General features: G+C 35.3%; 1 protein-coding gene across 1 annotated transcript in view; it reads right to left on the reverse strand.

Annotated features, from left to right (window-relative positions):
• Positions 1 to 15,864, reverse strand: part of LOC141431854 (protocadherin beta-12-like) — a 42,292-nt gene that overhangs the window by 17,813 nt on the left and 8,615 nt on the right. Inside the window, exon 2 of the mRNA XM_074093094.1 lies at positions 15,556 to 15,676. Coding sequence (XP_073949195.1) covers positions 15,556 to 15,619 — 64 coding nt within the window. The 5' untranslated portion in view covers positions 15,620 to 15,676. The remainder of the gene's footprint in view (positions 1 to 15,555; positions 15,677 to 15,864) is intronic.

Consider the following 15,864-nt stretch of genomic DNA (forward strand, 5'->3'; position numbering starts at 1 on the left):
AAATGTAAATTTTCCCGCCCTTTTAATAAAGTATGCAACCTCGTTGCACGAAAGCAGCTTCTCTTGTGTTTTTTTTTATAAAAGAATTCCGTATACTGCCTCTACAGTTGGAATAAATATTTGTCAAATTGAATGAATTTGTAACAAATCTATTTGTTTATGTAACGGAAATCTTAAAAAAAAAATATATATATAGGTATCTATATTTATAATACATAAGTAATACGTTTAATGTGCAACATTTTTAATGACCCAAAGATGAGGCTTTTGCAGTACCTATTAAAAAATAAGTATGACATAATGAGGGCTATCGCGTATGGATTCGCCGCTAGTGGCGCTAGTGTAGCGTGAGGTCTCCGAAATGACAAATCTCATAGTTTTTGGGTGAGCTACGCGGGTTTATTTATAATTAGAATAATTTTGTGAATATTTTGCAATATCTGAAATTAATTATGGCAAATATGCGTTCCGGGCAATGAATGTCTGTGTTTTGAGATAGTTTTGTCTTTCGGAAACCTTTGTCCTCCTTTTTTCCGAACAAAACTGAGGTAGCCTTAAAAAGTAGCCAATGTGTTGTTATTCCATTTCAGGTGTCAAAGGGTATAGCCGGGTAAGCATGGCGAAACTGCCCTTGGCGAAAAAAATAATTACCTTTTACTGGGTTATTAACCTTTACATATATGTAGTGCTTTCACCAAAAATTAAGCCTCAAATCCTTCAGGTTTAAAAAAACCGCATAAAAAGAAATAACATTTTTATTTTATTTTAGCCAAAGTACTAACTCGATTTCTTTGTAATTTGGATATGTTGTACTTTTATATGTTTCTAAAAAAAATTATATTGAATTGTCTCTTGAAAAAATATAAAAAAATCGAGTTAAGAACTTTAAAAAAATAGACTAAAAAAAGAGGTGGTTATCTATTCGGTTGTATTTTTTTTATGTTTGTTACCTCAGAACTCCGTCATTTATGAATCGATTTGAAATTATTTTTTTTGCGTTTTCTAGGAATGCCTTCAATTAGGTCCCGTAAGCACCAAATTAGGATCTGATGATCGGATCTTAAGGAAATCGAGGGAACTCTTCAATATTGTAGGGACACCTATGCTAATTTGGATATATTTAGCAGTAACTCGTGCATTTGCTCTTGAAAATCATAATTTGGTGAAGTAGAACTGATGAATTTCAGTTACTAAGTTTATTTCAAGTACACAGTTGCTAAGCAATTTATGCTCGTCGTAATGCATATGGTACAATGGAACGGGTGGTGAAGCACCAGAACTCCTCAATAGGGAACGTCTCTGCATCAGAAAAAGCAATCTTTCGTAAAAAGTGTCGAGCATTTGAAATTAAAATATTGTATCTTAGATTAATTACACTAAACTAGGTACTTACTGACCAGATTTCAATCAAATTGTGAATCGTGCATGGCATGACTCACACAAAAATTGTAATACCTATTCCATTAGAAGCTTAGGCAGTTCGATGCCGTCAATATGTTTAATAGCGTGGTAAAGAGGTCGCGGGCCTGCTATGAGTATAGTCCGGCACTGATCTATCCAGGACGCGGGGTGGTGGGCGCGTAATGCCGGGGTCATTTCCTCCACTCCATGCTTGCTATGGGAAATGAAACATTTTCTGCTCTGTTTGTGACTGAGTTTTTACGTTTTTACCCTCTGGGTGGTGTTAGAAATAGTGGCGGAGATTGCTTGTTAAGCTTCATTTGTATTTTACTTATGGTAGTTTATCACGAAAAGCGCTATTATTTGTCCAAGGATGTAACACATTACTTATCACTGATGCCTAGATTAACTAAACGGACTTCAAAAAGAAGGAGGTTATCAAATTTCGTTCATTTATAGGTACAAGGTATTAATTAAATAACTGAATACCTGACACCCCGAATATATTTTTTTATTTTAAGTTAGTTGATTGCATTTATTTTTGAATATCTTCATTATTTTAAAAGATATTCCAGTGTTTTGCTGTCAGTAATTCTACTTCATTTCTAACTCTACACTCATAATTTTTATTTGTCAAATCATTGATTTTTCATAGCAAAACCTGCCTGTTGAGCTGCTGAGGTGAAAATTAAATTAATGGTATTAAAAATATATCGATCATAATAAATTACATAACATTTTAATACCATAAATCTATTTTTCACCTCAGCAGCTCAACAGGCAGGTTTTGCTATGAAAAAATCAGTGATTTGACAAATAAAGATTATGAGTGTAGAGTTAGAAATGAAGTAGAATTGCTGACTTAGCAAAACACTGGAATATCTTTTAAAATAATGAAGGTATTCAAAAATAAATTCAATCAACTAACTTAAAATTAAAAAATATATTTGGGGTGTCAGGTATTCAGTTATTTAAGTAACACCTTGTACCTATAAATGAACGAAATTGGATAACCTCCTTCTTTTTGAAGTCCGTTTAGTTAATCTGCATCAGTGATAAGTAATGTGTTACATCCTTCGTTAACGAAATATTTCCAAAATGTAAATTTTCGCGATCTTTACATAAAGTATGCAACCTTGTTGCACGAAAGCCGCTTCTCTTGTTTTTTTTTTATATAAAAGAATTCCGTATACTGCCTGTACAGTTGGAATAAATATTTGTCAAATTGAATGAATTTGTAACAAATCTATTTATGTTTATGTAAAAGAAATCTTAATAAAATCATATTTAAAGGTTAAATAATATTTATAATAAACCATACGTTTATTGTTCAACCTTTTTAATGACCCAAAGATGAGACTTTTTTGCAGTACTTATTAAAAAATAAGTATGACTATTTTACAAGAAGTTCTAAATCTGAGAGTTCTAAGTTCAAATTACAATGGATGTTATGAGTATGAGATTTGTATTGTACCTACTGGACACTTTTTCGTTCCGAATGCAAAAACTTACCGCTTTTCAACAATGTTTGGCATTCTTAACTTTCTGGTGACTGTCGCGACTGTACGTACTATTTTTTAAATGTGATTATTATATTTGTTTCTTAATAATCGGATTATATTTAAAAAGTTGTGTTTGTTTTGTTAACAGGTAGGTAGTTATATGTGGTTTTATTGTTATGTTATATTTAAATTATGTTCTCGCTGCTGAGGTGAAAAATTGTATGTGTCACACGAGACCAAAGTTTTTTTTGCATCTCGTGTGTTTTAATCCCTTGCTGATTTCAGGATTCTATTCTAGAATCACTCGCTAACGCTCGTGATTCAGCTATAGAATCCTTCGCTTACTCGGGATTCAAAATCAACACTCGCAACAAAAAACAACTTTGCTCTCTTGTTGCACAAATAACTATTTATCCCAAATTGCCGATACTTTAGGCTGCGCTCTTGGGCAGTTGGACAGCCCCAGCACCCTCCCATGCACAGCGCGCCCGAGCTGCGGGAGGGTGTGCGTGTGCAGCGCCTTGCGCAGCCGCAGCGCGCGCAGCAGTTTAGTACGGTATTAGCATGACTTATTTACCGACCATGGGTTTCATGACAAGAAAATTTTTATGCGCAATGACTCATTTACCGACCTTGGGTTTCATGACAAGAACAAATCGAGGGTTTTATTTGGGGGTTTGCAACCAAGGTAGCCTGCATGTTACGACACTGCTTACGAGCAAGTGTGATTAAAAATACGTTTACGTATTTTTCGTAAGTAAAGAAGTATTTTATTATTATTACATTCTGTATTATTTATTACAATCTTTTTTGCTGAGTGTTTTTTAGCAAGAATATATTAGATAAGTATTGGAATAGGGCAAAAGTCGTACCTATTTAGTCTACTTTGTATGTACTTTCTCAGCTTTTGTTGTATCGGGTGGTTCATATTTGCATTTTTTAAGTATTATGTGCCGCATCGGCTCTAGCCCTAAGTTAGAGCGAGATTGAAGTCTACACCGCTCCGCGCCTTTCAAAAGGCGCCATGAAAATTTTATTTTGCACTTAAATCTGGAAAATTCAGCCTCTTGCCGTCTGGCGCCTAAAGCAACCGCTCTGCTTGCTCTACTCCAGGACCGGCACTGATGAAGTGATTACCTAGGTCATTGATATTTGATAATTTAATTATTATATCTTTTACAATATTTTCAATTTTTTTTGTAGTTAATGGTGGAAAAAGCGTAGTAACAGATACATTCGTAGAATTCGAGGTTTCTTTAGGCTTTTAGCCTAAGTATTTTCAGGCGTTATACTTTACACCTACCACTTCCAATTCAAGATTGTATTTATCTTTATTTTATTTACGATAGGTATCTTATTTGAACTAAATTATCTCATTTTGTTGTGGTGAAATTCCAATAAGATGACCCATAAGTAAGTCTCCACTTCGCTGATTATACTTTATATTATAGCAGAATAAGATTAAAATTACCATAAATTACACGTCAGCATTGGTAGGATAGGACCACTTCCTACTGCGACTGAACGATGGGTAAGTACTAAGTACGCTACGTATATACGCCGTGTCCATTCATACCAGCATGATTAATTCATCATTCATGTAATACTTAAACTTGTATTGTATCGACGCTACCTACAACTTGAATGTGCACAATATTGAATGATGCTGACATATTCTACAGTAGGTACAGTTGTGCTATAATATGCAATAACAGAGTGTAAAGTATATACGGAGTTTTATAGCTTTACCCCCTTATTCATAAACGACAATTAAACCTATTTTAGTTAAAATGCCGCTAAAATTCGTTTGTCCTTATCTGTCACTTCGACATTTGTATTTGTTAGAAAGGGACAAAGCATTTGTTAGTTAACATAGGCTTGTTACGTTTTATGAATAAGGGGGTTAGAAATTAATTATTTAACTATTTAAATTAGTTGGTTCAATTCAAACTTTATTCTTTTAGGTAGGTAGGGACCTAGGTAAATACCTAATGGAAAAGTAGTCAGGAGAATTGGTAAACCTGTTATTCAGGCATTTTAAGATCATTGTATTATAGCTGCATATGCACCTATACTTATTTAGTGAAACTGAGTAAATTTCATTATAATTTCTAGAAGAATAAAGTATTTATAATAATTTAAATGCATTATTTTAAAAGTTGAATTAACTAGCATGAAGTCTGAATATCGGTTTAAGAAAATGATTTAGCATCTACTTTTACACTACGCTACGACTAAGTTAAATTAAATCATGTTATTTAATTGTCAAACAAAGATACAGCAAAATATAAAACTACGTCAAGCGAAATAGTGAAGATCTCATTTAATAACTAACCGTGCAATAGCTCAATAACTACACAGGAAGTTATTTAAAGGGGTAGGGTAACTCACCCCGCGACTTGATTGATAGCGCTATGGCCGCAATGGTGGCAGGCCGCGGCGGTGTCACTGCTTGAGAATCGGCGCGAGCGACGCTTTCTGGACACCACAAAACTTTAAGTCCATCTATCTACAGCAGATAGGTACTAATCATAGGGCGTATGACTTCTCGTATCTGTCGCTAAAGGAGTGAAACGCGTCAAACAAGTTAGAAGGGTGTTTTGCGCAGTAGGATTTCCATAATTGTGGACTTGGTCCGCGCATGAACTTCACTTCCGCCCTGACCAAGCATTGTGGTTCAGGGTTCGATTATCATTCGAAGTCGATATTGTAGTAAGTAATAAGGTATTCTCGGAACCCTAAATATGTAAATCAGTCGAAATAGAGCATTTTCAATACCTATGTTATTTCTATCTATTCTATAACAGGTGCTCGGAGACAAGTGGAGCACCGGAAGGCGGACTCGCAATAAATCCCCCTCGCCACTTCCGGCGCATTTGAAATTCAATATGGCGACGGCTTCGTACTCACTGATGTGGGGCGGGTACTCCGCCACCACTAGAAAAATACTTTCATTTTCAACTTAGATCCAAATTTTTCCCTTCCCACGACAGGCAGAATCCGTCAGGCGCAGGACGTTAACCTTTTAATTAGTCTTCAAATGGATCAGACCACACTTATACACGGTAGCCTAAACTAGGTATTTCATCAATACCTAATACAAAACATGATTTCGAAGCCAGTACCTAATGAAGATCGAAATTATTATAAGAGTAGTATTTTATTATGCAGCAAGTTTATTCGGTACTGTAACTGACACTTATCTTGGAGATGGACGCAGGTCAGTGAAAGTTTGACTTTCTGCAAATTGAGCCAGTGTCGTGACAGGAAGTTTATGGGGGCAAAGTTGCGTACGAACATAGTATTTATTTGAAACAACTATTTTTAAATTAGATATAACCATTATCGTCATTTTCTATAGAAAATCAGCCACTCATTAATTATGTAGGTACCATCAGCCAAATAAGTGGTCTATCAATTTTTAAACAAGTTCCTATCAAATGAATATGTCACTAAAGTCGAATTTTAAAGTTGTCAGTCACGTCTATTGACATTATTGTTTTGTGACATGCAAATGATTATCAACTTTAGGGTGGTAGACCACATATTTGGCTGATGGTAACGTATTTAATTCAATCTGTCGTTACTCTTATCTAGATCTTAATCTCGATTGTGGTTAGATAGATTACTTACCTCACCTGATTAAGTGATCAACTGTCACTCCATTAAGTAGGTAGTTCGAATGATAGTTGTTACATACGTAAGAAAATAATATATTAGAAGACAGTCATTTCCGATCTAATTTATCAGCATTAAATAATTATAACGTAAGTATAGTAACTTTCATTTTAAGAACGACAAGAACATTTGGCATATATTACCTGCATATTTTTATTTTCAAAAGTAAGTATCGCAAGATCACAACGCAAGAGTGTCGGTTGGCGTTACTTTCGATCTTTGCTTTCGATATTCATAAATTAAATTAATTCACAAATAAGTAGGAGTAAACTAATAAAACCGCGCAAATAGAAACTACTTACGCTACGCACAGGTAGGTAAGTTACTTTCCAATACACGATGTACATTATTTTATAGAGCTTAAATATAATTTGTTTGGCAACACGTGATAAAGGTTAAAATTAAAATGTAAATCGCACCAAAGTGATAATGATAAATTAAAAATCTAATGCGTTTAAACGTTAGCTAGTGGGTAAATTAAATACATAACAGTACCTACATATAAAATATAAATCTTCATCTAAGTAGGTACTTGTCTTTTATTATCACAATAGGTAAATATTTTTAAGTTCTTACTTACCTGCCGAAGGATAGACGGGGGATTATTATAGATTATTAAAAAAAAGAAAAATATAGAAGACTAGCATTTTCCGTTTATTAGATTTTTTATCTGGAATACCTCTAAGTACAGAGCACAAGGATATACGACAGTCGAATCGTAACGACGAATGAATCAAAATATGACAGCGTGTTATTGAGTTTGATACTTGAAGTGTGAAGTAAGAAGTGGCAAGTGGTGGCCGGGCGATGGGGTCCACAGGTCGGGGGCCGCCATGCGTGATTCCGGCGACAGCCGCGCCTCACCTCGCTTCCTGCACACTCGGCCCAAGACCATTTTTAAAGCATTATGCAAATCTACAAGTATAGGTATTATTGACCAACTCATACATAGATCCGGTAAATGTAAGTTAGATTAACAGGTCAATTCTAGAATTTTTTAAAACCTTTTATCTCACTTCGACGTACTCGCATCATTTAAAGTTAATAAAAAGTACTTAAATGATAACTACAACGTGCAATGTAATTGTATGTAAATTTAATGTGTATCTAACTACATTTAAACTTCCTCTAGCTAATTATGGATCGAGCATATAATTTCCGGTTGTAATCTACTCGACCGCGTCAGCAAATAGTCAATCCGTAAATTGAAGTGGCAGACGGGGCGTGGTGAGCCCTTTCGCTTTCCATCAGCCAAGTCCCGTTTGCTACATGATAATATCAAAAAAGATCCATAAGTGCATAAAAGTTGTTTCGAATAACACTGATTTAAATGAAGACAAAGCGTCAATTATTGTTACCTTCGTATTACAAAATGTTTCTGCTCTATATACTCGAAGAGCAATTAGTGTCAACAATGAGGCGTGACTTCGCTATGAAGCCAGGCTGTCTTCAATTACACTATCCGTATAAATTGTCTTGATCCGTAGCATATCTTCTGATACGGAGAGAGTGTGACCGATGGCCCAACAAACAATAAATTCGATCTTATCAATGATAATTTTAATGTCCGCAAAATTAGATACGATTGCGTCAATAAATATAGTTAATTGTTTCCGTTTAATTCGAAACCATGATATTTTTCGAAACTTATTTACTTACTTAGGGTCATCGTCCAGAAATTGATCAGTACAGTAATCGAATCAGTCATCGTTGATCGGCTATAAATATCTATACTTGTACCATCCTGATCGATGGACTAAGTGTTGCATAATTACAGCAAAGTATGGTCTCAACAGTTTCAGTTATTGTATCAATGATTAAATAGAAATACGTTGCCTACCGTAACATTAAGTATGTATATTCGTATAGCATCGACTTGTGGTACAGAAATGTAGTTTGAATGACAATGCAGTACAGTCAGCAAAAAAGCTTACATTAAAAATGACACTTTTAACAAAAACGTATTAATTGTTAATTAGTTGTTCTGTAAATGATTTATTCAATTAAATGGTACCTGGTTTCATAACCTTCTAAGTATTAAATTTAGTAAAAATAATAAAAATAACCCTCACGTGTTTCAAATCCGTTTAAAGTCAGAAATATGAAAATTCAACCTAGGGCTAGGGCACTTTGGTAGAACACCGTTTATTTGACTAGGAAACTAAGAATGATTTTATTTAGGGTGATCAGGGTGATGGTTACTATAAAAGTATTTATTTTGTTTGATCAAGGTTGACGGATTCGATTACGGATAAAACTTAAACTAAAACAACGAAATAGAGTAGTTTAACTTTTCGTTATTCTGAGATTGAGCAAAAAAATTTTTCCCGTGTACAACAGTAAAGCTGTTAAATAATGGAAAAGGAGTTCTCTGTGGTTGCATCTTTAAAAGTAAACTAGGTAATAATTATTTACGCGAATTCGAAGGTAAGTCAAATACATAAAGTGAAAGTCAAAAAATAATAATAATAATAGGTAAAAGGAAGTATCAGAAAACACACTATGAAAAACATTAATGCTGACCGTTTAGCAAACAATGTAGTTCCGACGTTTTGATTTAACAGACACTGCGTTGAGGTAATGGACGCTTAAATGAAGGGAAACTTGTGTCAGTAACTTACAAACTACTTACGACCAGCACCAATTTTTTTTTGTAATTCTTTGCTAAGTATGTGTTTTATCATATCACTTACAGCGAGGGCAACTCACTGGCCAAATAAGTACTTACCTAAATAGGTAGGTTTGATGCGTTCCATTATTTCTGATGTAAATAAAAGCTATAGCGCCCAACAGCGCCATATTAGCAAAATATCACATCTTTTAAAAGTTTCATCTAATAAAACCAGCCAAGGGCGTGTCGGACACGTTCAAGATAGGGTTCCTTAGCCATTACGAAAAAATCAAGTACTTACCTAATATTTTTCTAAGGATTTCGTATTGTGTACGGAGTCTTCCAAGTTTAGGTAGGTATATTTAATACCTTAGGCTGCTATTTACTCTTAAACTACTATTTATTCTCAAGCAATCTTAGCCGTTATAATTGTCCTTGTAAATTTATATACTAACTACCATTCTGAATTTTCTTTAATTTTCCACCCAGGAAAAGTTTAGATTTTAATAAAAAGATCACTGAATCGAAAAATTCTCCTGGCAACCCCCCAATTAGTTTTAAAAGACCTATCCAACGTTACATCACATTATAGGGTTAGTCGAGAAAAAAATTCACCCCCTCTTTACGCCTATGAGAGGTACCTAACCTAACCTAACCTAATTTTTTTTATTTTTTTATTTTACCACTGTTGGCGTGATTGATATTATGTATATTCATGCCAAATTACAGCTAGTACAGTCCTAACGGTCTCTGAGCTTACCCCCGGACAGACAGACAGACAGACGGACAGACATGGTGAAACTATAAGGGTTCCTAGTTGACTACGGAACCCTGAAAAACCTGCACGTGCATGCCGTAGGTTTAGCTGTCGCGACAGACACTAAAAAAAAGTTAAGATTTTATTGATCACCTAATAAATGCGTTTTCGTTGAATCACCAAATAATATTAAAACGGTTACCTAAATATTATTTAAAAATTACTCGGAAATAATATTGATCATCAAATAATTATATTGGGTTCCAAAATAATAGATGTGTCACTAAAACTGAATCACCAAACAATATAGAACTGGCTTCCTAAAATTAATTATAAGTAATCCGTTGCCAACCTTCTGGCTTCAGCATCAGATCAGTTCGAAAGAATCATTAACTTAAAGCTTCTTCTTGGTCGCTTAGGTATATTAATCATGATCGTTTATATACGAGCGAGCATTACTTAGCTTTGATGAGTTACATTGGTCGTCTACGGTCTTCTTCATCAGGTCCAGGTTACCAAATGATACTTTCTGAATGTAAATGCTCATCTTAGTGCTAAAAATGTCAAAATCGCCATAGGTGTGCCTATACAATTTGAGGTTTGCCCTCGATTTCCCTAGGATCCCATCAGCAGATCTTGACTTGGTGATAATGGGACCACCTCAGAAGAATAATCTGCGCTCCCTCTGATACTCACAGGTACTATTTAATACGAGAGCGAGAGGGACGGTACGATACGAACTTCGAGCTTCGAGTTTCGTAGTAGCCCTGCTGTGTAACCTAGTAACTAATATTTTACCTATTAGAAATCCGTAGGTTGTCAATAATTTGCACGGTTGTACCTACACCGTTATTTGGTGTTATTGCGTTGAGTGTTAACTGGCTGGAGGCACCAATTTTAAATGGAAGGAAGTTGCGACCCTGCCGGTGGCCGCAACAATGGGCAACGTAACAGATGGAGCGGCTACTGTAACCGGCGTATTCTTTGCTTCTGCCAGAATAATACCTACACAGCAACTTCTCTATTTTTGCACCTCTGCCATATTACACTAGCTGTTGAGTTGCTTGCGACTCCATAAGGCTATGCCAAGGGGACTGTTTGTTAAGATAAAATTATAAGTTTTTGCTAAGAGTTTTAATACTGCAGTGTTCTTAAATTAAGACTATTAAAATTAATCGTAAGTTATTAGTCGTTTTCAAATGATATCACTTCATATCACAAAATATTTTACCACCGACGATAAGGTCCCTTTCGAAAATATACATAAATGAATCTTGAGACTGAAAAAACTACTTTTTTAAGATTTGTTGAGGTCATTAAATCTCATTTGGCTAGCTAGTAAATATAAACGTTTGTTGATTTTCACTGTTTATTACATTTGTAAACCACAAAGTTATTTTTGTTAAAGTATTTTCTTATATAATAAACAACGTTGATTCAAATCGTAGTACTTCTTATTTAGTGTCCAATTACGCATAATGATTTTTTCACACCTCTCTTTCAGAAATTAACTTTTCCTTCCTGACGAGAAGGAGCAAAGTGCAACTTTCCTGTTCAAGGTTTTTCTAAGCGTTTTATTGCAAGTGCCATTTTTTTGAAGTTGATAATTGTAAAGCCACGCCGTTTTTCGATGCTGGTTGTTCTTTAATAATATTTAGCATTTGTTTTTTTCAAGTTTCTTAATGCTCGGTGTGAAAAGGTGTATGAGCCACTCGGGAGCAAATTTATTTTCAACTTGGGCGTTAACACTTGAATCCCTCATTACGCTCAGGATTCTACTTTAGAATCCGTCACTACGCTCAGGATTCTATTGTAGAATCCTTCGCTAAATTCTAGATTCAATGTATGCCCTCGCCGTAAATACACCATTTTGCTCCCTTGTGACACAAATAACTATGCCTTCGATAAAATCCAATGGAAATCCATATATGTACTATAAATAGAAAATTAAGTAAAAAATCCATCAACCTTTTTTTTTACTTTTAGCACTTTGGCAAGGTAAACATAGGAAAACAGTTGTCCAAGTACAAAATTGTACCTACTTGAAACCTGAAAGCCCGTACAATCTACTCCTCAAATAGCATGTTATCTATGTAACTTCTAACAACAACATACTTTTATTGGGTGTATAAGTTCAATTCAATTTTCTTTAATCACCTTTTCTGGCTTATAGGGTTCAACATTTTTTTTTTATATCTTTTAAACCTACATGCATGTTTCTTACAAGGTTCGATAGCTAAATGTATGTAGATTATGGGGAAATCAATTACTCAATACCGAAAACAAGATCCCTTCACGCTGATAAGGCCACAAATATATGTCTGTGTCTCACGATAGTTTTTACTCAAAGCGTAAATAGTGCAATTTGATCACATTAATTACTAGTGCGATTGTGTACCTACCTATTTAGGAACTATTGCAGTAGGTACGTCGGTACGCTATGCAAATGACATGGCGTGTCGTGTTGTTAGAGCCATTCTGCACTGCCCACCGCCCAGGCCATTAATGAACCACTACAAGCTGCACTGCACATCGTGCCATGCAATGCAGGTTGTTGACCTACCACTATAATTGTATGGACAATTTATTTTTTATTGACTAGCCTTCTGTGCCTTCTGGGTTGTATGAATCAACTAAGATGCACAGAAAATCCCCATTTTGCTTTCTATGTTGTAAGTACTTTACTTATATTAGGTAGGTAGTAAAAGTTAGCTAATCCGAGATTAGCATGGAATGGGACTGTCTATGTAAGTAACATAACCAATCTAAAATGACCCCGCACTGCGTACATTTTGCCTCGGATAAAGCTCCGCTAACACTAGATATTCATAGATATTATTATCATTTAAATTATCTGGCAGGCAGTTGGAAGCAACTGATAGGTGCCTGTATCTAGCTGTTCCTTGGTCTGCAAGTATTCTTATCCACTTCGCCACTTCGCGTTGAACCCTATGTGCGCGAGTCCAATTCGTACTTGGTCGGTTTGTATCTATATCTTGTATTCAAATCCAGTTCATTTTACTACGAGTTATAGGCCGTCCGTTCACTCACCAACGTGTTGTAGCTAAAAAACCTTTGTGAAGTACTTCAGCACGCGAAGTAATAATATCGATTAATGGAACACAATAAAACGGACACTTTGATTACCATGCTCTATTTTGGTCTGTCAATTTAGTAACTGACCGTTAAAATTGTACACGATAGTTAATTATCACTTTACACAATTTTTACATTGGATTGCCTCCTGCCTCTATTTCTACGATTTCATTGCATTTTTAAATGCTACAGTGTTTTTTTGCCTGCGAATTAGAAACTTTGCTCATATAACATCTGTTTTGCTGAACCTAACCACCTATTTGTAAATTTCAAATGTAATTTCCATTCCAGACCAAAAAATAAAATGTTAGTTTTGAATCCCAATTTGTCTTCTGTTTAAGAGGAAGACCTGCGTCATGCATGACTGAAGCCAACAAAGGGACATTAACAGGCTGAAGAAAATCTACAAAAACTTACATCTTTTACAAAAAGCAGTAATCTTAAACACTTGCCGCATAATACGCAAATTCCTTTCTATATAATACACAGTTACAATTAGAAATTAGTTTGGTACATATTTTAAAGCACTTGGCTTAGGCCCGTGCAATATTTTACCTCCTAATAGGAGAGATAACGTAAAGTCAAAAACAAATAATAATAAAAATAAAAAATCGTTTATTCGTTTGCTAAAATTACATTGTAACATTAGGTTGGTGGCCTCTTTTTAACCGACTTCAAAAAAGGAGGAGGTTCTATGTTCCAATGTTTGTATTTTTTTATGTATGTTCGCTGATTACTCAGTCAATTGTGGACCGATTTTCAAAATTATTTTTTTATTCGAAAGGGTATAGGGAGTAGGGTAAGGTACAAAGTCAAGATTTGATGATGGGATCCTAGGGAAATCGAGGGCAAACCTCAATAATTATAGGTAAACCTATGGCGATTTTGGCATTTTTAGCATTACATAAGATAAGCATTTACTTTCAGAAAGTATCATTTGGTAAACTGGACCTGATGAAGAAGACCGTAGATGGCCAATGGAACTCGTCAAAGCTAAGTACTGCGCGCGCGGCTATAAACGATCATGATTAATAAACTTAGATTAACGACTAAGAAGAAGCTTTAAGTTAATGATTTTTTCGAACTGATTTGATGCTAAAGCCGCAAGGTAGGCAACGGAACTCTGTTATAAAACAACGTAACTGAGCCGTGTTTGGATTTAATGGAATCGTTGTGAGATGTACTTTGGCTACAAATCACTAAAAAGTGTGAAATAAAGAAAGTTTTTCACAAAAAAGTAAAACCGACTCCAAAAAAAAAAATTAAAAAATAACAATAAATGGAATCGACTACAAAACCCTTGAAAATATTTTTCTAGATAGGTACCTACTAGCTCGAAGTCGGTGACTCAGCACGACCCAGCAGGAGTGATTGAAACTCATAGTATGTAGGTGAGGTAGACGACTATTGTTCCACTCCTGCTGGCTCGTGCTGAGGCACCGACTTCGAGCTAGTATTTTTAAGTATACGTGATACTGATGCCTGTGCTAAGAGGCACTGCTCTTCCAAAGTGGGTATCTGTTTTTACATTAGTGGTTATTTATTATTTTCAATAAAACAAGTTATAAAGTTAAATTATTATAAAAGTAACTTGTTATCTACTTTGTGGATATACTAATTTTTAAAACATTTAGGTAAGTACATAATAATCAGAAGTTTTGTGTGATTTTTTTTCTCTCTCTTAGTGTGTGTGTATCATTAATTTTGTTATTTATCAAGCTCTCAGTGTCGCCATAAGTTTTTGTTTTTAGCCATTTAGTTATTTTAGCTTTACACTCATGTAAGGTAAAAATGTGGATAAATGTCAATTTCTTTATTTATTTTATTATAGAGGTTAGCAGAGGTGTAGCTGTGTAAGGCAGTACCTATTCACTACTGGAGTTGTTACAACATTTACTTTTCTCCTTCTTTTTTCAACTTTATTCACCCTTCACCCTATACATAGTGGTTTTATGTCTTCTCAAAATCACGTTTAGTATATACAGTTTTCTAACCGATAGCAAGCCACACAGTTCGTATAGGCATTTAGTGGGGAATAAGCGTGTTTTAGAATACATGACTTTTATTAAAACCCTCTGTGCCCTCTCCAGTTCCAGGAAACTTAATTTTTGTAGCTCCTCCCCAAACTGAATCTTTTATCCTCCTGCCTACCAAAGGTACTTTTTGGAATATTTTTTGTAACTTTCAAATTATATTGCTTAGAGCTTAAGATGTTCAGGAAAAATAGAGGAAAAAATCTCCGGCTGTTCCTACTAATTTTTCACTATGTATTTTACAAATGCCATCAGTGTCCAATTATAATTATTTCTTATGTCCTTCCCAAAGAAAGGATGTAGCCACGAGGCTATTGCGAATGTTTACCTTGAGAGTGGCTACAGACGTCGCATACCGAGGGTGCGTACAGTGCTAGCAGCGTCTGGGCCAAGCCGCCTACCTACCTATTAAAGCGCTGTGTATACAGTCGTTTACCATTTAAATCATAACTAGATGGTTGTGTTAAAAGTGTTTACCCTGAGCGTATGTCGAGGGCACGGCCAGTGCCAGCAGCGCCAGGGGCAGTGCTACAGCGGCCATGCTGCCGCTACCGCCTCAGCCGCATAACGGAGCCCTGCGCAGGCGCGGGCGCAGGAGCTGGAACAACGTGCACCATGTTTAATACCTGAACATTTTCGTTAGGCAATCCGGGTACAAACTGAGAAAAGCGTGGTTTTGGTTTTGGTGTCTGGGCCAATCAACTTTTTTACCGACACTAATCTGTCCGCGACACTTTTCAAACAATTGCAGATTTTTGTAAACATGTTTTTTCTGTAATTTAATAG

Source organism: Choristoneura fumiferana, chromosome Z (assembly GCF_025370935.1).
Source record: "Choristoneura fumiferana chromosome Z, NRCan_CFum_1, whole genome shotgun sequence".
In the NCBI taxonomy this organism is placed as follows: domain Eukaryota; kingdom Metazoa; phylum Arthropoda; class Insecta; order Lepidoptera; family Tortricidae; genus Choristoneura; species Choristoneura fumiferana.